General features: G+C 34.7%; 2 protein-coding genes across 3 annotated transcripts in view; one reads left to right on the forward strand and one right to left on the reverse strand.

The window, feature by feature from the left end:
* Nucleotides 1-19,883, reverse strand: part of foi (fear-of-intimacy) — a 45,189-nt gene extending 25,306 nt beyond the window's left edge. The window contains exon 1 of one of the 2 annotated variants that reach the window (XM_068765622.1): nt 19,716-19,883. The gene's annotated coding sequence lies outside the window, so the exon portion shown is untranslated. Of the gene's footprint in view, nt 1-3,380; nt 3,438-19,715 lie in introns of those variants that run through there. The other variant, XM_068765624.1, reaches the window with a different exon arrangement.
* Nucleotides 19,884-20,565: 682 nt separating this feature from the next.
* On the forward strand, nt 20,566-27,113 carry or (AP-3 complex subunit sigma-2 or). Its single transcript, XM_068765819.1, has 6 exons — nt 20,566-20,769; nt 21,566-21,657; nt 22,442-22,553; nt 24,245-24,424; nt 26,011-26,118; nt 26,676-27,113. Exons 1-6 carry the CDS (start codon nt 20,701-20,703, stop codon nt 26,688-26,690), a joined length of 576 nt encoding a protein of 191 aa, XP_068621920.1. The 5' UTR covers nt 20,566-20,700; the 3' UTR covers nt 26,691-27,113.
* The last annotated feature ends 257 nt before the right edge of the window (nt 27,114-27,370 follow it).

Consider the following 27,370-nt stretch of genomic DNA (forward strand, 5'->3'; position numbering starts at 1 on the left):
AGCAATACATCGCCCGCATACATTCGACCGAGCGAATACATTCCGTAGTCGAGCAGTATTGTATATCGCTTATTGTAGCGTACATACTCGATGTTATAACAATAGGAATTTTGTTATTGCTAGCCACATGTTTACACGTACTGCTCCTATGACTTAAGAACGACTACCATGTTATACTAACGCGAGATTTTACCTGTAACAGTTTAACTGTTCTAAATTTGTTTATCTAGACGTAATTAACACGATATTTTTTATGTAAAAAATAATTACACACGGTGAAAAAAAAAACGTAATGAAACCGATATGCCTGAAAGTCAAACATCGGAAACGTATGTGACATACCAATCCCCACATATTTATAGGTTGCGTAAGCCCAGAATCGGAATGCAAAACGTGTAATTAAAGACAAACACCTCTCAAAAATCATGTACTCTTATAAGTAACTGTACGGTACTACTACAACCTACCATGTGATGTATCTAAATCATCATGTAACATATCTTAGGTGCATAGTAAGTGAAAACTTAAAAATAAAACTGTATTATAGTGTAAGAATTTTGAAATGAAAATAAATTTTGAGAATGAACCCCTATACAGTATCGAAATATTTAAAAAAAAAAAAAAGAAATTTGTTGTGGGCTCTTCTTGGATAATAAGGATAGGGACGTATGGAATTTTCGAAGCTTTGAATTGTTGGATGGCTTTATACAGGAGATCAATCCGATTGTAATTACTTTCAACTCTGGAATTCTTCTCATGACATATACAGGTGGTTATATATATATACATAAACATAAATGAAAAAAGGCAATCAATAAAAACACTAGTATACTTTGTCTCTCTCTCTCTCTCTCACACACACACGAATCTCATGTCCTAGTGGGAATTTTTTTTATAGGACTCTCTCTGCTGCCCAAATGGCATTTGCAGATTCCGCGAGTATGAGTTGGCAGGGTGCAGATTGCCTAGCCTAAGGCATTTTTAAAAGTAGCAAATCTCAAGGACTCCTGAGGGAGTCTCGTTTTGGACTACTACATGTTACTATTTTACCGGATTGGGAGGTCGCCGAACTCTTAGTAGATCGCTTCGGTGAGTTCCATGGAGTGACTAAGCTCACAGGCCCCACGAGTGGGCCTCGGCTAGGGCTGTCACTTGTCGATAATACCCGTTTAGCGTTCCGAAATAATCGACATTGAGTAACATATACATAAGAGATTAAACCAAATATATGGACCCCCACCACTAGTTCATTACTATTACACATCTATGCTTTTATAACTGCAACCCATATCGAGAGTTTTCATTTGACTTGTCATCGCTGCCAGAAGTTGTTCATGCATCCTAGCATGTTGGAATAGTCCAGGATTCACTCCGTGTGAGTTTGAATATCTATACCCTCCTTCATTCATCGTATTTACAAATAATTTTGTAGCTTTTCGCCAGTCACGAAAAGGTATCTTTATAAGAAAATCAGACATATAGTTATGTACCAAAAACTTTATGTTAATGTGATAGCTTCGTACAAAAATACCATCGGTGTACATACGCAATACTGAGAGCCTTATTGTCATATTACGTGTAACAACCGTATTACTTCACGTTGAACATGCGGCAATTACGTTACGTACGTGACACTGCAACGATTTGTTTCCCATATCGACTATTGTGATAACAATGAGGCAAGATTAATATGTCAATTGTGTCGTGTAAATATCTTAACCGCGTGTCAATTACATGATTAATTTTCACTCACAGACACGCACACACACAGACAGATCGTACCGTGAATATTTTACTATAATTGTATTTGACATATATTGTGGTCCAAATAACAGTATATATATAAGATTTAAAAAGATAAATATATATAGCTCATAATACAACCTGTACAAAATTCAATGGTTTCAGAAATAATAAATAATTATAACGATAATAAAGTAAATAAACGGATTTTGAAATTCGGTTTTTTTTTACTAGGCTACCAGAAATTACTAGACTGTCGTATTCCAATAGAATAAATAAATTAATGTAATATATTTCAGAGTGATGACTATATACAGGATGATTGAAAAGAGACGTAAAAGCGTTAAAATTTTTTGTTGACAAATGAACTATACAGGGGTGAACTTTTGAAGCTTCCACACTACTAACTTAATAGAAGTAGTTACACGCAATTATGTCCGAGATGCTGGGGTACAGGCGAAGGCCAATTGCCTCTTTCTTAATACCGTCATCATCCCAAAACACGGAACAAGGGATTGATGGAATGTAATCTTGTTCAGAGACAACGACATCGCGGAAGCGCGACTGGTAATGACCCTTTAAGTAAAGGTGTCGCCTCACCACAAACAGAGGCTCCAAGTCGCCGGGTTTTGAAGATTGGGGCTCTAAACTGCTATTATTTTCAGCGACTCTGATGTGATCGATAGATCGACATGGTCTCATATATCTTGATAAATACATTTATATGTAATATATATTTCAGGGGTAGCGTCAACATGTCTATAGACGGGATATCGTAAAGGTACAGCGGTTTCGGTAGCACTATAGTAAAACTTTATGAACCCATCAAACACCGTTATGTTTGATGGGGTCATAAAGTTAACATATCATGGAACTTGTCGCGAACTTTGTACTACCCTCAGACATCGCTGAATTTTTAACTATTCTCTTTTTACAAATTGATATAAAGAAATATTATAGCTCGAATCGATACCATATTACCTGCAATAACACTTATGATTTTAAAGGAGAAAAATAAAATATATTATGTTATCAAGTTGCATACTTTCAACTTAATAACTTTGATCTAGGCAATAAAGTTGAAATGTATTTTTATGGCAGTATAAGTGGAGTGCTTTTGCCAAGAGCTCGAATTAAAACGACTGCAGCGATGCATAGGCTATAGTATATAATAAAAATGTTGGAACGGTACTCGTCCTCCATCTTTGTCGATCATTCAAATATTTTCGCATTTCAAATAAGGAATATGCTTTAAAAATTTTTTTTTTAATTTTGCAGCGATAGATTTAGTTTTTTAATTCTCCATCAAAATTTAAACATCGCACTATCGGGACTGCAACATTTATGCAGAGTAATGTTTGTAAATTGTTTTTTTTTATTTTGTTTCGTGTCCAAAGATTACACTTTTTAAATAAGTGTATACTTTAATATTTCATAGTATATATGTTGACTATTTAATTTTTTACATAATAAATATTATGACTCTAGATGTAAGATACATTTTTGTACGGTATTTCCAATGTTGAGTTAATAATAATTTTTTGACATAATATAAAGAAGTGCAATTCAAGTGCGAGTATCCGAACGCATTTAAATACAATTATGGCGACTCAAATAATTAGCAATAAAACACTTACGTATTAAATATAATACAATCCAATTGGGCACAGTTCGATACGACACAACCTTTGGGGATGACGGGATTCCCGAAACTGATGACAACTGCACCACCGGACGCCATTTTATATTGAAAAGCCCGGGAAAAACGTTGAGAGCGATGCGGAACAAGGAAGGATGCGTTTTTACAATACGATCGCGACGGAACGCTCCATTAGGCAAATTGTTAGCGCCCTTTGTTGAGAGCGGGCCGTTGTGGGCTTTTTTACGTTAAATTGATTTTAACACGATGTGAAAAAACTTTCATTCTGATACCGTGTGTTGGACGAATTGCTTGTTGATTATCTTCGAAAATACGTAATTTAATAAGTTTAATGCCTACGGTTATACTTAAGTATACGTAATATACACACACACAAACACATAAATATATATATATATATATATAAATACAAATAAATAAATATATATACATACACACATATATATATATATTTATTATAACCTGTAACTTCATCTACAAACATAACATTTTTCGATTCTTTGCGGGGCAGATATACACACTGGTAACCTTATACCTTATAATTAGTTATAAATGTATAGCCCGTCTCAGCGAAAAGCTACAAAGCAAAAGTTTTCTTGCAAAAATACTTATTTTCAATCATACTGCATAAAGTGCACTCTGAAATATTTCACTTTAAATTATTTTCTCTATTAAAATGCTACAGAGCAATAACTTCTAGCAGTACAAAGTCTACATCGGACAGAAACAGTAATTAATTTTAAATGTAGCAATTCGAATTGTGAAAACGTTTTTTCTTACTTTACTATCATTACGTTATTAATTATCTCTGAAACCGTTGATTTATAGATGGGGTATACCGTACATTAATTGACAGCAAATCTGCTATACATTCACCTATTTATAATCCAAAAACGGTTGAACCAATTTTTATGATTTTGTCTTCGTCCGAAATAGAAAAAAAACTTCATGAATATTAAAAAAAAAACATTAAGTACATCAGTAGAGCCGTGTGAAAAATTGTACTTATTAATCTGTGTACACATCAGGAATGGCTGTAATAACTTTAAAGATTTCTGTGATTTTGAATTTAGAATAGGTTATATATTAAAATTTGATATTCGATTTAAAAATCTTACAGTGGCAATATGTAAAAAATTGAACTTGAAAGTTTAGTTACAAATAAATTTTAACTTATCGTACAGGGTAAGATATACGGAAAACGAAGTGTTGGTAAAAGACAACAGACATTCTACTCGAAAAACTTATGCCAGTGGCTTTGGACGGACCACCCGTTCGATCTTCAGAGCTGCGTTGTCAAAAAATAACATTGCTTAATAGTCGCTGACCTTCGTATGACGATGGCACTTTAAGAGGATAGGGATGCATTTGAAGATCCAAAATGCATTCATTGACTGTTTGGCCTAAGGAAGTCACACCACGGAGAGCTCAGGTCCTTCCAATCAGATAGGATATAAAGCTTGAGATGAGATTGTTGAAAAAGGCCTCAATACTGTAATTTGCCATGTCACCTTAAAACCGGTGAAGCTGTAAATGCCCACAGCGGAACAACATTAAACCGTGTCTCCACTAGGTGGACCAACGACATTGTTAAGGTCACGGTAAATATGCAGACAGTGCAGGGCTTCCATCGTCTGAAAAGAAGAATGTGCTTCGCAACTTCAGACCAGAAGAAAGGTCTTTCCCATCACTTCAGCAGTAGAACGTCCGTAGTAGAATTTCCAATAAGACTGATTAGAAGCGGTCTGAATCCAGCGCTTTCGAAGGATCAATTCAGCTGTAAACTTTTGCGTAGACATGCTACACTGCGTTTTCCAGTCCACTCTAGGACGCCCTGGCGGCCATCTATTCTACGCTACTTGGCCTCACCCATTGTGCAATTATAATTATTAAGAAGGAATAGAAAGTGCGAGAAGATAAAAAATGATTAAGCAAAACTATCCCTATGAACACAAGACAGGGATCGTACGAAAAGTCCCCAAAAGGGGGGGAGCCATAAAAAAAACTTGCCTATTCGCTATATTGGCTATTTTCGTTCATTTACGGATTTTCTCATTACTATCCTCGAGCACAGTCACAGCCATAGCTCGTAGTGCAAATGAGGCCAGAGATCGCGGAAGCCATTTTCCAGAATACCCACTGTGTAGACGGATTAAGCCATACAAGGTGCATTCTATCATACATTTTATATACAGCAATATCATGTACGCACTTGTGCGAGTCATTTTCAACCTGTTTATAGATTTATTATTAATAGTGATTTATTATATTATACGCACAGATGCAAATTTGATGACGTAGTAATTCTATATGAGTTAACCTTTTGGGAGGTGCAAGAAAAATTATGGGTAGGTTGGTAACATAAATATACTTACTCTCTATACATAACTATATAATATACGAATACAATATTAAGATACAAACTACATCGTAGTTTCAGCCTATAGATGCCAACAAAGCATAGGCAATCTCCAGAGATATCTACAGAGGTACATTCCATAATCGCCGCGCTTTACCAACACGTTGGCAATCACAGTGTGGTATTATGGTAGGCAGAAGACCCTGCTATCCTTCCTCTGAAAATTTATTTGAGAGCAGTAGCAATACTGTATAATTAATGCACAAAATGTGAATTATATAAGATAGTATTCTGGAAATCGAATCCGTGCCCTATGATCGCCAGTCTTGGTCCTCTACAGCTGGGCTACCACTGCTCAATTCCATTACGCGTGCTTCCCAAACTAAATAACAACAATATATATATGACTAGGAGTCGAAGTTCAAATTTCAAAAAAGCATATGACACTATATTACCCAATAACCGTAATGGTTCATTCAGATTATCACGTAACAGCCATACACAATCTTGCTTCAAATGTTATGAAGGACAACGATCCATGGAATAAACAACTATATTTTTACAGTATGCAAACAATGAATTTACGTACAATAAACACGACCACATTTTAACGTTAGACGTGTAGATCGAAGAATTTATTTTAATGGTTGATAATCGTAAAATGTGTTTACCAGTGATGGAACGTTGTCTCTCCGGGGCCACATCGGCAAGTTAAGAGTCACTCAACGAGCTAGGCTACGCTATGTTTGGATTTGTAGACTAACGAAAATAGACAAAATAGTCCAATGAATTTGTAAACTTAAGTGGCAGTTGGCAAGCCACATAGCAGATAGCTGCTAGAACCATATGGAGACCACGGAGGAGCAGTCACGGCATAGGACGTCAACCTGCAAGGTGAATACGACCTTGTTAAGGTCATGCACGCTGGAAGCAAGGCCCGTCCAGATTTCTTTCTTTCTTTTCAGCCGATGGACGCCCTCTTCAAGGCAGAGACAGCCTCCAAAGTCGTCACGATCACCGGCCCAGCACTATGTTGTCTGTTCATCTAATGGAAGCCTACCCATGCGTTCAGATTATCCCGCTGGGAATCTACAGGGGCTTATATTGGATAGCCGACGTCTTATAGCTGAAATAATGATAATCAAAACTACGGTTAGAATTATTAGTACCACACCGAGGAATTTCTACTAAGGTTAATTTGGCAGCGGGCCTATTAGGCTGTGACGTCATTATTACGAAAAATCAACTTTTCCATGAGTCCGGTTTGATCTGAGTAGAAGAGCTTTAATTAGACAACGTAGTCACAATATCGATAGTAAATAATGTGATATTTTTGGATCTGTTGTAGCAAATAATTCGTCTCCTATTTCCGGGAAGTAGACGACTTACCTAGTACGTGTGATTCCGACGTAATTTGTTTTAATTGCGTTACTAACTAATTACCTTCAATTGACTATCGACGTGGGTGGCCTATTTATAGGAGCTAAGACGTCATCAAATCAAAATTCAGTTAACACAAACACCGATGTTGGTATCATAGTGGTACTTAGACAACGTAGAGAATACCTACAAAAAGTAAGTTACTAAGTTTTTCATACGTTCTTCTCAATTCTTACTAGTATACACAAGTCGAATCAAAATTTTGATATACCAGAATCTTTTTATACAACAGTTTGTTGAAAATAGTAGTGAAGAATATTTATTAAATAAATATACAAGACGAAGTAATTGTCGAAAATGGTACACTACAAATTTTGGAGGATTATATACACCTGGGACAAACCATTCAGCTTGACGAGTCCAACTCCGAGAAAGAGATCACTTGCCGAATAACCATGGGATAGGCAGCGTTCGGGAAGCCCCGAAACATCTCGTCCAAAATATCGCAATGTCTGAAGACGAGGGTCATTAACCGAAGTGTGCTACCACCGTAGTGCAGGTTATTGCTACTTGTCATGTGTTAAGAGGACTCCGCTCTGATTTAGAGTTTGAGATATGGAGAAAAATAGAGAGAGCAAGCATCGCTTCTCTGATGGGCGACGACAATCTGCGTCTTAAATTCCTTGAGTTTTGTAAAAAAAGTGATTCAGATAACAATAAAAAGAAAAGACTCACCCTAGACTTTGAGGGTCGGTAAGACAAGCAGGAAATAAATTTTTATTTTTATAACTAAGATAAAAATTGTATAAAAACCTATAAAGGTAATATAATGAATTAAAAAAAAGAATGGTTTTTAACTCTAATTGTAAGACTAAAAATAAAACGTCTTTTATAAAAATCTGTGATATTTAATTTAAAATTGTCATTATGGAATGAAATTGAGGGGAGAAAGGCGATGAAAAGATATTGTGAGGGAAGGAAGGAGTATGTAAATAAAAATTGAAAAAAAAAACATGTGAAAAACTCATTTACCTAAAATGTAACGTTTTTGCCCCCCACATGGCAACGGTAACGAGTGGTCCCAAATAACGGGAACCATTTTCTAAAAAATGTGTAACCTGTGATAATATATCGATCAGAGACGTGGTCGATTACGATAGAACTCATAATAAGGATCAAGATCACACAGAACAATAGAAAGAGCTATGCTCGTGGCGATATTGAATGAGAAATGATGAGATGATGATGAGAACCAAGGTCACCGAAGTAGCTTGAAGAATTGCTCGTCTGAAGGGACAGCGGACGGGGCACATTGCTTGTGCAGCCAGCCGTAAGGTGCAGCATAAGTAAGTCCCCCACTAGATGGACAGACGACATAATTAGGGTCACAGGAAATCATTGATGCAGATGATGATGAGTCTGCTCTTCGTGGCAGGCCTATGCCACTGTTGAATATAGGACTCGTCTGTATATTCCCATTAGAATAGTCTGGAGGCGTGGGTAAATCCCTAACTAGATGAACCGAAAAAGTTAAGATCTCTGGAAGTTGCTGAATGCAGGGTAGCACCGGTCATAATGGAGATCTTTGGTGGAAGCCTGTATCTTAAAGAGAACATCCATCGGCTGAGAATAACGAGAGAAGTTTTCGCACGGGAACGCAATAAATCGGTTAAAGCTATCGCGAATTTGGCAAATTTCCACGCTTTGAATCATCAACGTAGATAAACCGTTGACAAATACTCAATGTAATTCCGCACTGACCTACTGGTAATTAGTTTGAATCATATCTCTTACGAACCACGCCCACGCGCTGCTGAATTAACAGCCATAAACTATTCTAGACTGTACAGTAAAGATAACGATGATTATATCATTTCCAGTTATATCTTTGATCCAAGCAGTTTTTGATGTATTTCGTAAAAACAGTCTTAAATCTATCATTTTATTCTTAAAGTTCATTTACAATAGAATGATGCGTATTTTAAAACTCAACAAATGTTGTACTCTATTGTTTATGGCAGTTGTGAGCAACATTTTTAATCAAGGGAGCCAATGTAGATTTTAAGTTAAACTAGTTTACTAATCTTGAACTGCATTTTCGATACAAGCTGATTAATATAGTAAGAGGAGATTCGTAGACATAGCACAGAGGATCGGCAAGTAGCTGTGGACAGGCCACATAGCGCGCAGAACACATGGCCGCTGGAACTTGAAGGTTATGCAGTGAAAACTGAAGCAGTGATGGACGTACACAAACATATATAAATAGTACCTGATTAAAGAAGTATCTCCTTGTTCAGACATCGCTATGTAGCTTAAAGCAAAAACGAGTGGTAGCTCAGCGGTACAGGGCTGAGACTTGCAATTGAAGGTCGCGGGTTCAATTCCCGTGATACAATCTTACATAATTCACACATTGAGTATTAATTGTATAGGATTGCCACTGCTCACAAACAAGTTTTCAGAGAATGGGCAGCAACGTTCTCTGCATACCACACTGCAATCGCCAACACGCCTACCAATCGTGACGATATCTTTAGAAAAGGCCTATAGCTTGCAGTGGCCGTGCATGTTGAAGCGACAATGTAATTCAAACACCGCAATGTATTTTATGCCGGAATATTCCTCGTAGTTTCCTTGGAAGTTGGCAGACCAATAATCGAGATTAAAAACACAGGCGCGAGCGTCTCGTGTATCTCTTATCGTAGATCATTAAACTAAAATAAACATTCAAATCCGGTGAAGGTTAAAGCAAAAATTTGAGTTATCATTGGCTGTGTTACTAGAATACGTCTCACGAGGTATATGACATCTTATTTTATAACATGAAGGGAGAACAGGTCTTGATGACGTTGTGATCATACATCCATTTTTCAAGTAGCTTTGTATCATCACGAAAATTTCAGCCAACGTCCTGCCAGCTCTATACATAGGCTTCTATAGGTTTCCAATACGACTGATTAAAAGCACCTTCTGACGATATTAAACCCTTTCCTTACAGCTGTCCGTTTCGCCGAATTAACGCTACTGAACCGGGCATGTGCGCACATTGTATGGCGGTAAACTGATTTTCTCATTTGTGTTACATATTTAAAGATTTTACTTGTATATTAATTAAAAATAGAAGTTAGGATAATTGTTAGTAATTTATTTGGCTGTGATAAATCTTAAAACAGGGATCTACACATAAGCCCACATTACAAGGTGGATGCCGTGTAGCTCCGGCGCTGGTACACACAGGTCGTCCAGTGGACGCCGGCTAACTCCGGCGCTAGTAACGAAAGGGTTAAAAAGTCGATTGTCAACTAGTCGGTGCCAGTTCTTTCGTTATCACGTACCGCACTACGGCAATTTTTGAAGATTTTCCATTCAGGCCGCTCAGGGGGCATACCACCTACAATTTAAAATTAAGTAAGTCGTTTAAGACGGTATGCTTTACACATTTTCAAAACTGCAAAGCTTATATATTTTAATATGCATTACGTACACTCATACTTGATTTAAAGTTATCTATATTCGACACTACAATTCATTTGTTCAAAAATCCATTGTTTTTAATGACAACTGCAAATGGCCTAAACGGAAAGTGCAGCGGAGGTCGTATACGCCCCACATAGCATGGAATATGTTATATAATTTGTTCTGCATGCATATGTAGCCTATCTGTCATATCAACTCTCCTATTAACTGGACTATATCAGTTACTTTCGTTCATCTACGGTCCTCCTTATTCTCAATTCTATCTCTTAGAGAAATCTCGAGCAAAGCTCTCTTTATATCTCTTTGTGCATCTGTTACCTTGCCAATGTAGTTCGTCACTACAGAAAGAGCACGATTTTGTTCGTCATCAATATAAGTGATCACGTTTTAAAAAAGAAATGGCAGCTTAGATTGAACTAGGCATATTTATCTTTAAAAAAATATAAATTGAAATGAAATAATTACGTAAGTTTTTAATGTACTTATATACACCAATAACTCGCTTCGCGTCGTTTCGTTTTGCGTTTTTTTTTCGAAGTTGTGTCGCTGCTAAATTGGTACTAATTTTCACTGTGCGTCGTTAGATTTTCGAGGTTGCGTTGTTTTGGGTTCGAGTTCGAGAGTTATATTATTTTTGTTTACTTCGTTAAATTTTCTTTTTAAAAAGTAGTATTTTCGTGACCCTGGAACCTATCTTCGATCTTTACATGGTTTGCTATAGAAAATCTTAATTCAATTTGCGGTAGTAAGTAACCACGACGCAAAGTGAAGTATCGGTGTATATATTATTATGTAATATTAGTATATATCGTACAATACACACGTCTACCTACTCGCTAATTGTCCTTTTATTTTTGGGACCAGACTGTCACTGCTGGTCAAATGGCTTTTGGAAATTCCTTGGATTTACGATGGCAGGGTGCAGATAGCTCCTCTAAGACCTCTTTTAAAATAATCAAGCTGGAGCGAGAGCCCCCCACCCTCCCCCCGGGGGAGCCTCGACTCCGGCTGCTATATACTACTAATTTACTGTATTGGGACGCTATTCGATGGACGCTCCAACAAGTTACTACGCTTATGGTACTCCAAGAGTAAACCTTCTCACTTGTTAATAATGGTCGAACCACGGCTGGGGTATTTGCGATTGCCTGGCTAATACTGCCACTTCGGAAAGCGTTACCGCTGGTTGAAGTGGCAGAAGAGACTTTAGCAACGCTTCTATCTAGTATGATCGAGGATTGGAGTTCCCTGTGATGTACGAACCAACATCGTTTCCTATTAGACCGGTTGTATATCGAATTGCCTTTTATTTTATTATCATGGTTGCCTATAATAAATTACCTCTAGCGATAAAACCGCACCTTGTATTTTTTTTTCATTTATAACTCAGTGTTTTTCTTTAATATTACTCGTTTAATAAAATAAATGGTGAAAAAATCTTTAAGAATATTGAAGAAAAAATGTTTTATAAAAACTATTCTTGACAACAAAAAAAATTTTAATTATCTATTGATCATTTCTCATTAATTTTCAGCCTTCACGCCTGCCTTTTAAATGGATTAATTAATACACATTACATTAACAACATGAATAATTATAATTAAGGTACACAAAAGGGTTTGTCAATTAACGACAACGCTTATCAGTGTGATAAGAATAATTAGTTCCAAAATGTTATCGCACGAGCCGCCCGCTTTGAGGTCTGACACATTAATGCCAAATATCGTTAGTTTGTTGCTGAGATGGAACATTGTAACTCAAGTATTGTATAAGATTGGGATTGACTTTAGTGGACTGTATTTAATTAAAAGGCCTTGGTCCAGAGAATGAATTGATTTATTAAGAATTAATTTTACAAGGAAGCGAAAAAACGTGTGCTCGGTGGCGGTAGGGAGCAGAGAGGGAGCACAGATAAAAACATATTTTACAGGTTCGCCAAACCCTAGATAAAATCTTAAATAAAACATTTTTTGTTGGTACTATTGCCAACAAGTATTATTGTCATTTTTAAGTCATGATAAACTGAGACGAAGTAAGGTCCTTCTTAAAACAAACCTAAATAAGAAAACCTAGGCATTCTGATTGTCACTGCTACCCAAATGGCATTTGTAAATTCCACGGGTTTGAAGTGACAGGGCGCAAAGGGCGCTTATCCTAAGACCTATTTTGACCCTTTGAGGCACAGAGTTTTAGAAAATAAAAATACCTATGTTGCACAGAAATTTTATTTCGTTCAAAATTTAACAAAATTGGTGTGTTATTATTAATAAGGATATACAATGATATAAAAAATAATTATGTTATTAACTACCAAAAATTTTCGGTTTCAACACTTGATGAACCTCTCATATGATGATAAACCTTGCCAGCGCAATCAAGTATATTTTTAACAATTGCTAATGGTGTTGCTAATTACTTTAAATAATAAAGTTCAGAAAAAAATGTATGAGCACGCAACTATTCCAATATTTCCAGGTGGGTCGAGAAATGTCCCACCATGCGTTATTACGCATCAAAAAGGTGAGATATTTTTAATACCAGCGTGCCCCAAGGGGTTAAGGTGGCGACACTCGTGAAGTCTCGAAGGAGCATCAGCTCGGGCGGCTACATACTACTGACTAGGTTCAAGGATCAAGGTTTGGACTGTCACCCGATAATACCAGCTTAGCATCCGACACAAACGCACCCGAGAGAACCGAACCTTGGCTTGGACAGTTACAATTGTCTACCTAATATCATTATCACTTCGAAAAGTCCTAGCGTTGGGATAAGTGATGGAAGACACTTCTAGCAACGCATCCAGTTGGTTATCGAATGGGGACGATGATGGAATTCTGGAGAAAACATGACGTCACTAAATGGTTCTCTATTTTTCATTGCTTCCAATTTTCTCCCTATGGCAACGTACGGAGAGTAAATTGAACCTTATTTACATTACATATAAATACATATTTAAGTGTACGTTAAATCAATGTCCTGAATATTCGATGATGCTTAGCAAAGCCTTATAGAACAATTAAATACTTGTTTCACTACAAGTAATTAACACAGTAAGTGATCTTTACCCTAGAACCAAATACTTTACCCCGCTATATGCCCACTATTACCTCAATTTGCCCCAATCCGCTGGGCGTTGTTAGTTACTTCCACCCTGATTCGATCTCTTAAATCATTTTGAACATAGCTCCCTTCATTGCTCATTGAGCGACAGCAGTTTGCCAGACACTATTAATAAATAAAAATCAAACTCGTATTACGTTAATTTCGTTTTAAAAAGTTAATAAACCCTTCAAGGGTTTGATATACATAGAAAAAGATTCCACGAGATATATTAGACCTTCCTGGATTTAGTTTTAAATCTATTATTAAAAGTATATCATTAAATATATTTTATTATAGTGTCAAAATGGTTTTTGGTTGACCGAAATGCGTGGGAACTTGATATTATAATGTATACGTAAAGAGCAACTGTTCAGTTTCCGACGGCTTTACTCAACAGATCAGCAATCCAAGCTGGCTGTAGCTGTAGCTCTACAAAGATATTTTTATTTTGAATATAATAAATAATTAATATATTAATAATGAAGACCTCCTTCATCTCTCTTTACTGTCTGTCTGTCTTAAATATCGTGGATCCAGTTACATCTTTGAGATATCTATACATCGGATCTATCGACCACTTATATTTCTACAATAATAAAGGAATGAAAACAAAAAAAAAACCTAAATAATTGGGCAATAAACGAAGTATTTCATCAGACATTTCCTGCTATCGATCTATAAAACGGTAGGCTTCGTATCACGTAATACGTGGTCAACGCATGTTACGTTGCGTATGTAATGAATAACAATTGCGGCATTGATCGGCCGGGCCGTGACCGCGAGGTCGCCGGTTCGAATCCGCGGTGACGTTCGGCGAGAGTATGATGAGTAATTTACATATGACATATGAAAACCTTGATAGTGTATTGTATTTGGTTGTACCCAAAATAGGCTACCTATTTAATTTTTTATATATGTATGTTTATTCCAGATATACATATCTAATATATAAAATTCTCGAGTCACGGTGTTCGAACTTGAACTCCTCCGAAACGGCTTGACCGATTTTACATGCGTATTCAGTATGTCTGAGAATCGGCGACTATCTATTTTCCATACCCCTAAGTGATAAGGGTGGTCCACCCCTAAATTTTATTTTTAATTTTTGAGACAATATTTTTGGTTTTTATTTTATTATGATACATCATACAAAAATACATACAAACCTAAATTTTCACCCCTCTACGATCAACCCTTATCTTACATTTGTTAATTAAAAACTTTAATTTTTTTTTGCAAAACAACGTTTGCGGGATCAGCTAGCGATAATATAGATTTATGACATACATATGATATTTTATACGCGTTTAGCGGGCGGCAGTGAGAGGCCATGCCGTGCGTGTTTGTTTCTTCTTGATGATAAGGACAGTATGATCAAGGCGTCATTCGACCTGAACGCAACGCTAGCGACCATCTCACTGACGGCGTTCGAATTTAAATCTGCGTTCGAATTTTAAACGCGCAATAACTGTCATAATTTACGGTTCAAATTTATCGTGGTAATACTGGCCGGTAACACGGAGCGTTATCACGTGAACTATACGACTTTTCACACTCTTTACATGTGGTTTAGTTGTTTAGATTTCTGACTTAAGGTTGCAAGTCGGGATTTACGATCGTACTTTATGTATATTGAATAACACCATCCCTTTCAAGAAGCCGTGAAAGAGTATTGAGAAAATCGGTATATTCTATTATCACATTGAAATAACTTTCTTTCGAAAGCCTCGGCCCAGGGTCTCGTAGGCAGGTGAGGGGGCCGCCATAGAGCTATCTATTCTTTGAGTCAGACACTCTGAAGAGGCCAGTGCCGGATTGTCATTCGAGATACATTTAGCATTCCGATTCCAGTTTCCCGTGGTCACACCATAAACTAGCCTTTGCCGATTTTCAAAATTAAAAAAAAAATATAATGAATATTGAACATTAGCGCGTTTGACAGTTTTATCGCTGCAAATACATTGTCGCGTGGTGTTTTTTTTTTAAATATTAAATCTGTTTAATTTTTAAGAATTTTTCTAAAATTAAAGTAGCCCAAGTTACTCCTAATTACAACAGCTACCTGCCAGTATGATTCTCGTTAAAGGGTTAATCTCGTTTCGAGTCCCTTTTGGAAGGGCCTCCTTTAATAATCAAATTGCCCACCTGTGGGGTTTTTACTAAAGCTAAACAACTCAAGAGGAGTCTTTTTTCACCCGACACATAGCTGACCTGATATTTACAAATTCCGTGGGTCTTTCGCACCCGTATGTCATGGCACAGAAAGCGCTCAGCCTTAAGATTTTATTAAGGCAGCGAAGCCCCAAAGTTCCTTGGGGAGCTTCGCCTCTGACTGTTGCCGAGCTCTTAGGCCGCTTCGGTGAATGCTTCATGGTATCTACGGCTCAGGGGCCTCATGGGACCTCAACGTAGGCTGTCAATCGCCACCAGCTTAACATTACAAGATCGCCCGAGAGAGTCCTTGAACATAAGTCAGGCTTTGAGCGATGAAAATCTGACGGTACAATCTGAAGGAACAGCTGATTATCAAATATTTTAGGGACTATGTTAAAATAGAATCTATACATAAGCGATGAATATATTTTAACGAACCTGAGACCGACGAAATTATAACATCCCCCCCCCAAGGATAAAAGCGTCTACGATGAACCGAAACCACGTATTAAAGATGTGACGTCACAGATCCGCCATTTGCAAAAATTTCTTCTTTGCTTTGTTTTATCTGTATACAAGATCGTGTCGATCATTATTGCCATAATCAGCCTTTTATTGGCACACTAAATTAATACAACCTCCAACGTAATAATACGTAGCAATGGAAAGACGTAGTTATAATTCAACCATCGTCAAATCTTCAGTGATAGTTCTACGTAGGTTTTATTCAATTTTTTTTTATTAAAACTATTTTATAATATTATGTTTAGTCCTTTGGTGATAATAACTTCGTCATTATATGTATATATATATATATATATATATATACATATAATGACGAATATATATATATATATATATATATTTTGCAAATCTTTTAGATAGTACAGTGTTGTCAAGCAAATTGAAACGAACTAAGATATATTAAGATTAATTTATTCAACATTGGAACTTTTAACAGAACTTTTATTTTAACTGTACTTTTTTGAGGCAAGGTAGCCGTGGAGAAGAAGCAAGAGAAAACTCCACAACACAACCAGTAACTCGGTAACTACTTTAGATGCAATAGACAAACACGCCTAAGATTAGTAACATACCGATTTTCATATGACAAATAGAATTTAACAAGAAAATAAAAAATTAAATTGACATTAAAACGACAAGTTCTTCTCCAAAGAATCAACATTCCTAACCTGACAGCAGTATAGGAGAAAAAAGGAACACAGAATACATATAAATATGTATTTAAATGTAAATTATGTCACGTCTTGAAGGTGCTTCTTCTTATTTTCAGCTGCCCCAAAAATCGACACACTGCACTGCCCGTATCCAGCGACCTTACTACTACAGCGTCTGTTCGCCTGCTGGAGAATCTACCCATGCCGTGTCTACCGTCTCCTGGTCGTCACTAGAGAACCTTTCAGCTCCAATGGTCAATAGGCATAGCCCTCTCCATTGCTCTCTGGGTTACCTTGAGCATTCTTATGAAGCCCGTTGTAAGTGACCACGTTTCGGATCCATATATCATCACCGGCAACACTCATTGGTCGAAGACCTTCGTCTTCAAACAACGAAGATGCATGGCAAAGTATATTCGAAATAATAAACATTTGTGATTCTTTCTCGGTATTGCCATACAACAATAAAATATTAAACTAAACGGGAATTATAACATTTATGCTTATATTATGTAAACGGAGTGACGTATGGCACGAATACGGATATTTCGGTAACATGCGCCTACAAACACGCGGTTCAAACTAATATAGTACTGTAACATATTTTTAAAACTTCACACAGATGAATAAATAAATATACATACGATATTTATCGATTTAATAACGAACTCTCTTTAAAAAAATATTATTACTTATTAATTTATTTAAAAGTTAAACAAAGTACCTCAACGAACTTATTACCAAAGTTATTTTATAACAGTTAAACCGTAGGCTCAGAGATATCTTAATGAATAAAAATAAAAAGGTAGGTAAATAAGTAAACATCGTGAAAAATAATAAAAATCTAGTAAATTAAGATAAAATAACTATTTTATATCGAAAGGATTAATTACAACATGTGCCATGCGAAGTTCAAACATTTTACGAAGAGAGAGACGCAACAGCCGCGAATACTATCCACTAGTAATAATTCCAAATTTAAAACTAAAATCATTATCGTTCGAAAAAAGAACATATTAACATACAACAAGATTAATTAACCAAAACTGTACCTAATTACTATAGCTATAAGATACATATTAGATTGATAATAAAACTGTATCGCGCTACGACGTAAGCGTTACGCGGGATCAGAGCTCGTTATAACGACGGCGAGGCGTATAAATAACTTTTTCGTAACCACAATAACGCGCGTGACACTCTACATCGCCGCTCTACTGACCTACACGCAATTAAATTGACACACCCACGCCGCAATGTACGCGTAATAACATGTAACACCCATGGATTCGTTCTTTAAATATGCACGCGATATATTTCGTTTGCGTTTATCTAATGCGCGTCTGATTCCGTAAAAAAGCACTTTTGTACATTTTTATAATCTACAGACATTTAAATTGTAACTTTTGAACTATTTGTGTTAACATAACAATCTAATTTTGACCATGTTTTTTTACTAAAAACCTTTATTATGCGGTGGTAATATTACACAGTTATTAAGAGGACTTCAAAAAGAAATCAATAAAAAATCTACTTATTTAATTCAAGAAAAAAATTGCAGTGATGTTTTAAACCAGACCTGATTCGAAACAGCTTAGCATTTAAAAATAGTGCTATTCACTGATTTAATTAAATAAAAATCATCATCATCAATCATCTACTTTTAATTTAAATATGTCTTAACTGAAATGCTGGTTAATTAATATAATACTTATTTGACAATAATTTGAAGTAATATCTTCAATTTAAACTAAGCCATAAGTAGAATGCTCAAGGATATACAATAATTAATGTTATTCAGGACCCTTATATCCGTTAATTTTAATAATATTTGAATACTGCAATTAAGGATTGACTTGAACAACATTATTTACATTATATAAAGATGTAGAATATGAATACAGAATACACTTAAAGTATCACAAGTGTTATAAAGTACAGACTTGCTATCTTTTATTAATTTCTAGAATTTTATATGATTTGGTATAATTGACTTAGATATTTATATAAATAATTGTTGTGTTCTTCAAGCTGAAATGTCAAATTTGATAATAAATAGTTGCTTGTTACAAAGCAGACAATACACAACAACATGTATAAATATATTTCAAAGCAGTCTCTTGTAAATTCAAGTAACAAGTACTTTCACTAAACTTTCTAATGCTAAGTAAAGACAAGGTTGTGTACTAAATAATGCTCTTTAATTAAAATAACATTAATTTATTTTATTATTGGCGGATTATACTATTAAAAATAAAAAAATGATAATTATTCTCCTTCTCTTTTTAAAAATAATAGCTTGTTTCTAAATCAAAACAAACAGAGGAAATTTGTATCATAATAATAAATCGCGGTAAAAAAACTAATCACATTATTTTCCAGGTTTTTGTTTATTAATTATTTATAAATATCTTCTGATTCAAAGCTTGTTTATCAATTAAATAATGGACAATAGCCATTATAGTGGAATAAGTGTTAACCAGTACTTAAAGAAATAATTAACATAAAAATATGTTCTCAGTTCGTGTATTTATCCTATAAGATAGATAAAGAAACAATTAAATGCGTTATTCAGCCAACCGACACCGCTGGAATCGTAGCCCGGCATCCAAATAAAGACATCAAAGTATGACATGTCGACCATTCAACAAATACTGACCTGTTTTTTGCATCAATAGCTTCGCCGACGCCACGCTGAGATTCCATTCAAGAGTTTATTTCACAATAAGCACGAACGTTCACAATTTCAGTTAATTTCACACAATAACCATTTATTTTTTACGATTTTCTTTTTGTGACACTCGCGGAACTAGCGTTCGGCTGTCCGCTGGAGCGCAACGTTACAGATTAATAATAAAAAAACGTCAGGAAATCTTCCCTGTCATAGATAGAAACATTCATAACAAAAGAATGTTTTTGTGGCTTAATACAATAAAATAATATTATACATAACAATCAAATTATAAAAGTTTAAGTAAAATAATTAAACTTTTTTATGTAAAGTGATATATTTAGTATTTTATATACTCACTTCCTTTTATTTGATTACCATCATATATAATGTTACCTTAGAAATTTCGTTTTATGTCTGATACTGTATCTGAGGTCTCTCCATAATAACTGTTTCTAGTTCAATCGTTGACAGGTATGACATATAAAATTGTTAATATGTTATTTGTAAATTTAATAATATAACGAAGAGTTAAAAACTATGTCCTGTATCACTATATTTAAATTGCGCTGTTTTAGGCGACACAACCTAACCTTATATTAATTCTGTGAACTTTTATAATACGCTAAGAATGGATCTAACTATATTTTACACTATTTATATTATTTCTATTTATATTACATAGTTTATTAATTTACGTAAAACTTTATAATGGTGTAAATACCGTCTACTACTTTTTGTATTGTAATTCAATAAAAGATCAAATGTCTTTGGATTGTTGAACAATACCAATTAGTGTGGTCTATGGCGTAAACTACATCTGTCAAAGAGATGTCAATGTCAACAATCGTGAAATAAATCGATGGATGAATTTGTATTTTCATCTAAGAGAATTACGTTAACATTATTTGATTAGAATTGTATAAATGTAAAATTAATAAAAACAAGTGCATAACTATATATTCGATTTACAATGATCAAAGCTATACTAGTTTTTAACAATCATGGGAAACCGCGATTGTCAAAGTTTTATCAATATTTTGTAAGTAATGATATATATTCATACATTCTAATTACGACGAGTTAGTATTAAAAAGAATATATTACTTTTGAACACCTGTAACCAAATGACCGCAATAAGTTATAAACAGGCTAATTCATTCATATTCGAAGATCAGTAATTGCAACCAATTTCTATTTATTGATGTTAGTCCATAGAAATTACTTTCTACTTAAATTACTTTGAATTAAAGCTTTATATATTAATAAAAGACAAGACATAAAGTACGGTTTGTAATAAATTTAAATATATAAGTGAAACTTTGGATACATGTTGGTAAAGTATTGCTGAATTTAAAATTAGGTCAAATAGTGAGTGTGGCTATTCACTTTCACTAGGGGAATCTGTCTGTGAGAGTGAAAAGAGTATTTAGTTTTAAAAAGCACAAATAACCCTATATATTACATATATATTATTATAATGTATATTTATAGATTTGTTTCACCTTATCTTGACTACTGATAACTTTAAACATGAAATGAATGTTTCATATTAGTATAAACATTTATTGAAAAGTATCTTGTTATCACATATAATGTATTTTTATACTTCATACAATGTACAAGATGATTGATTATGCTAAAGCTTGAAAAGGGTGAATGTATAGCTCATTTGCTGCCATTTTATGTATGGTACACTGTGTCTAAAATTCAATGATTACAAAAATTATAAATAATGTGATGATAATATTGTATGAGAGTGAATCTTTCGCACCTATAATCAATTGCCATGCATTTGTACACACAAGGGGTTAACTTGTAAATATCTAATATTCCAGAATGAAGACATGCAACAGCAAATCATTAAGGAAACCTTTCAGCTGGTGTCCAAGAGAGATGACAATGTTTGTAATTTTTTAGAGGGTGGCAGGTATGAATTCCAACTTTTATTAATTTAATTGTTTTTATGACACTCTTTCTTTCTGCTTTGATATGTTAACTGCCTTTGTTAACAACAGAATATTGGTGTGCATGCTAGACAGAAGAGAGAAGCTTTATATTATCATTATTAACATCATGTCAGCTGATACTTGTCCATTTTTCAATATAAGTCACCCCCAAAGATTGCTACAAAGACTGGTCTTGCTCTGCCTACATCCAGTGACTCCCAGTGACCTTTACCATGTCTTAGTTCACCAACTACGTACTACATTCCTTAATTGTCACCTTACATTTAATTCATATTTCTTTAAATATACTTGGAAATCCCACTAAAGTAGCCTCATAAATAAAGGCTGATTGGCTCAATTAGAACTCTTGTTGTCTCCCGAATATGGACATAGCCTGACGAGAACTTATTCTGTCACCCCAATATGTGTGACAATGCCATTGATAAGAGATCAAGAGATATGGTGAATATCAAAGTTTTTTAATTTAAGATGATATATAGTATAAGGTGATGACACCAATGTATTGTAAGAAGACCTCCCTTAACATACTATGCTGTATGGACCTTCTCTGTACATTTCCAATCAGTCAGATTGGATATTGTCTAGGTCTAATTTTTTCCGACCATCTTTATAAGAGTTTGTCTTCTTTATCCATCGCTGCATTTTTTGCATAAATATGTATTTATTTGAATAACAGGAGTTTATTTTCGAAAATATAGCCTATTTTATATTTATTAAGTAGTAGACAATAATTTCTTTTTACAGCTTAATTGGTGGTTCAGACTACAAGCTTATATATAGACACTACGCAACATTATACTTTGTATTTTGTGTGGATTCTTCAGAGAGTGAGCTGGGTATCCTAGATCTCATACAGGTAAATATAATTTTGAATGACCAATTTTTTTTAAATTATATTTTATAATTATATTTAATATTAATGAAATAAATTTTAAAATTATATTTAATATTAATGACATAATTTACAGTCCAGAACTTTCTAAAATAGGTTATAGACAAATTCAACAGCGACCAATACTTAATGTTTCCTTTGAAATTACAGGAGTAATTCGTTTAATTAAATATCTCTTTACTTGAATCTAAACAAAGCAAGAGTTACAGAACCCTCTAAACAATAAATACGGAACCCTAGGATCAAGAAGTGCTGTAAACACGCGTGATGAAGTTATTTATAGATTTTTGTGTATGGTTCTCAGAAATTCTTACCAAGGACTATCACAAACTTAGTAATACCTCCGTAGTATAAATAGGTGTACTCCCCGTGTCGACAGTTCAGTTTTGTTTTTCGAGTTAAAAGATTAAGAACTACGATCAGTAATATAAAGTTACTTGGACAATGATTTCTTGAGCGATTCGGTAGCATAGTTTGGACTAAGCGAAAGTATACTTTGTGTTAAAGAAGGGTGAACCCTACACCCACAGAACCCACAGTATGTAACAATATTTTAATTTATAATGACTGATTTGGTGGGTGGCGCTAATGTGACTTTGACTTTTTTACATTTCACATATAAGATTATACACACCTGTGAGTGCTTGTATACATTATTGTGGAAGCGTGTTATTAGCAACACATTATATTTATGTTTTTGTCAATGTTGTCTTATTATAAGTGTGTAACCTTTTTAATTATAAATAAATAAATTAATCTTATATATTAACTGGTGAAAACAAATTCTATTTTAATCTAACTCAGTTTGAATCTGCCATCAGTCTTAGAATTATATGCAGATATGTTGAGTGCTTTCTAATCAAATTGTGCATGCACGTTTCCGAGGCATCTGCTCAGATATTGTGTACTGGCTACTGCGTTCTGCCCAGTTCCAAGATTCTATATCTCTTTTGTCTTTTAAGACTTTCATATATTGTCAGTCAGGCAATATGTTTTGGTTCAGTTATTTCTTGTACTTCTTTTCCTGTCCGCCGGATTTCTTTTTCGATAAAGGGTTGATGTATTTCATTTTCATCATTTCTGACATACCAGAGCGTATCTGATATATTGTATATTATTGAACTAACTTTTAAAACTCATTAGGTTATTTTGTGTAGGATTATGTTTGACAGAAAAAAATATATTTAAACTGCATATTCACACTGTTTTATAAATAAGTAAGATAAAAGAAATACCGAGAAAGTGAGGGGTGCGCGTCCACACTTTGCTGTGTTGTGAATCTTATTAAGAATCTGAATAAAAAGGCAGTATTGATACCACAAATATAAACTGGTAATATATTTTTTTTAAAAAACCTTCCTGGGGGATATACCTAATAATTTATTATGTTCACTGCGATTGGATGTACAGTTTTTGAATTTGTTGAATACAGACAGACAGACATTTATTTATATATATATAATGTGTAGTTTAAGTAAAGTGATTGAATAAGAAGTTAAAAAATATGTTCATGTATTTATATATTACATTGTTCCCATTGCTATCTATATATCTTTCCCTATTTTTACACCACTGTCTGACATAATGAGGTTTAATAATAAATAGTTATATAAAATTTTGTATTTAAATACATGTAATGTTTTATCCCTTTGCAGGTATTTGTTGAAACATTGGACAAGTGTTTTGAGAATGTTTGCGAGCTGGACCTGATCTTCCACGCGGATGCCGCTCATCAAGTTCTAGATGAACTTGTGATGGGTGGTATGGTGCTTCAGACGAACATGGCGGATATACTGTGCAGGCTCCAGGAACAGAATAAGATGCAGAAAGCTGAGGTGCATCATACTTTTCTTCGCGGACCCATATTCATCAACATCATTTCAGCCATAGGAGATGCTCTTAACTCCTTTATTTTACAACAAAATATTCATATAATAAACTAGTTGTGCCCGCGACTTCTCGTGGAATTTAACAAAAAAAAATAGGTTCTTTAGTTTATTTTCGCTTAAGAATTTTTCCAAAATAAAAGTAGCCTAAATTATTCATTATTACATCAGCTACCTAGTAATTATTTACTTATAGTAATAAACATCACTATAAGTAATGTCAAGATCGGTCCAGCCATTTCAGAGATTAGCTAAAACAAACAGACATATGGATGATTTTAAAAAAAAGTAGTTTTGGTATATGCATCATATGTTATGCATGTAGTAAAAAACGGTAATTTTAATATTAAACAAAAGACATTTAAATTTTTATATGTATAGATTAAAAAGTTCGTCCAATAAAAACTAGTTATTTACTAGTTTTTATTGGACGAACTTTTTACCTTAACCCTATTAAAATTGATAACACAGCTTGAAAATCATCATTGTCACAGCCATATGACGTCCTCTGCTAGACAATTTTTTCCTAATAAATCTCTAATGGGACTGGTTGGAAGCGGTCTGTGTTTAGTATCTTACAAGGACCTTAAGGGTAATAGGGTCCGTTCACCTGGCGGGCTGACGACAGTCACTGAGTTTCTCGGGCCTTGGTTTCTAGTCTTTAAGGTCCCAGTGGATCTGGTCTACTTGTTCACTGGGCTATGTCGAATTTGATATCTTAGATAAATCAATGCCATAGCCCTCTCCATGGTCTTTTGAGCGTCTTGCAATGAAGCCCAGGGTGAGAGACTACGTTTCGGTGTCAATATGTAATAACTACTGCATCCAAAAGACAAAGGAATTATCTCAAAATAGAAACAGAGATGAAGACAGAGGTCAGCAACATTGTCTCTCTAATGAGCGACAGCAAAGTCGCCCCGAATTTCCCTGATATTGAAGTGAGATAATGAAGGAGATTATAGCCGAGTACGAACTAAATATTTAACCAGTGTTTCCCAACCTTTTTAGTGTCACGTTTAAAATTCTTAATTCCCTCTATGTGAATTACATAATGTTTATATATTTAATATATACATAAAAAGCGAAAGGGTTGAAAACTTCGATTCTATTTTCAAATTGCCCCGCTTGACGATCAAATTGCTCTCGTATGTCGCGTGGACCCCACGCTGGGAAACACTACTCTAGTCACAAATTAAGTCAAATGAATGTAATAATATAAAAGATTAAACCAAAAATAAATTTAAAATGTAAAAAAATAAAAATAAAGTGATATACAAAGTGGACGACAGAAGTATGAATAAAGAAGAATTGTAACTGCGATACTTTGGAAATTGTGGTGAGGAGTTTGAGGTTATGTATGAAGGGAGAAGAAGAATTAAATCATGAATGGAAGAGGAGACTTAAATAAAGAAATAACTAAAAAAAAAAAATTGAAAAATAAAGTCCCTGTCTATTCAAATATAGGGGTAAACAAATGGTCCATAAGAACGCGAGGCATAGCGATGGTTAATTTTAATATCTTTTTATTTTTATAGGCTGGCATATCTGCGGCTCCCGCACGTGCAGTGTCAGCTGTGAAAAGTATGAACTTGCCACAACAGCTGCGTTACATGAAGCTCCCCGACCTTCCGCAAGCAATCAAGGTCATTATTTACAAATACGTCTTTATACAAAGTATCTTGTCACTTTGAATATTTAATGATATATTTAACAAAATACAAAATGTTTCTCTAAACTCTCCCCCACCCTCACAGGGCATCAATTATTGACTTAGCCCTCTTTAAAAATGTTTCACTCCAAGTCCAAAGCATCGAGTCAATTCATGAACTGGACTCCGATCATCGCCCCACCCTACACTTTATTGTACACCATAGATAATAACTAAAAAAAGAATTATTTTATATAAAGGTACAAAAAGTGGAGTGGTTCGAGGAGAAATAATTTATACAGGAAACATATAGCTTTGTTATGAAGGCCCTTTTCTCTTCTTTTTTCCAATCACCCTGTATAAAGTGATCTCTTTGAAATAGTAGACACAGATTGTAAATAATAATCAATTTTAATATGTAGTAATACAAATAATGTTACTCATTATATATTATGCAATTTAAAGCCTTTACACCTATTTATAATCATCCGATATTTACTTATTTGTTTTGGTAAATTTGTATGGTGTGAACTAAAGCGACCTTGTCCGCAGGATCTGAAGTTCTGACCGCTACAGCAGGGCGCGTACCCCGCTTCGCCCGCCACTCTAGCCACCAATATCATCAGCAGCATCTACCCGCAGAACGACAAGTACCACAACCTCCATCGACAGGACTTCCCCAACAAATTCTTTGGCTCCGAAGCACTCAGCACTCGGTTTTCAGAATCCTTCTCCGAGAACTACCAGCAGACTGAAGGTATAAACTTCCCTAATTACGAGACCCACAAATCAGATGGTTATCAGGATCTTAGCGGCACAGTCGAGCGGGAGTACAGTGAAGTTAAAAAAAGAAAGAAGAAGAAGAGAAATGGAAAGTGAGCGGGATATTGAATTTAAAATTTTATTGACAACTATGTTAGTACTGAATGGTTTTGTTTTGATAAGATTATCTTTGTTTAATAGTTTAATCTTTAGAATCCAAAAAAAGAACACTAAGGACAAAAAAAATTCAATACATTTTTTACAAAATAGTTAATTATTATCAATTTAACATTATTTCAGCCATAAGACGTCCACTTATGGACATAAGCCTTTCCAAATAGATTGCTTATGGTCATCTGACCTGTAGTCTCTCAATCTTGTGTCTCGTGCTGCACTTGCCTATCCATGATCTCTACTCCAAAAACTTAATCCCTCAGCAGATCTCATTCCTGTTTCGATTACCAAGTTATGGAGGCAGCCTATGT

Source organism: Battus philenor, unplaced genomic scaffold (assembly GCF_028537555.1).
Source record: "Battus philenor isolate CCGP_79_NKW_IND1 unplaced genomic scaffold, ilBatPhil1.0.hap1 SCAF_20, whole genome shotgun sequence".
Classification (NCBI taxonomy): Eukaryota; Metazoa; Arthropoda; class Insecta; order Lepidoptera; family Papilionidae; genus Battus; species Battus philenor.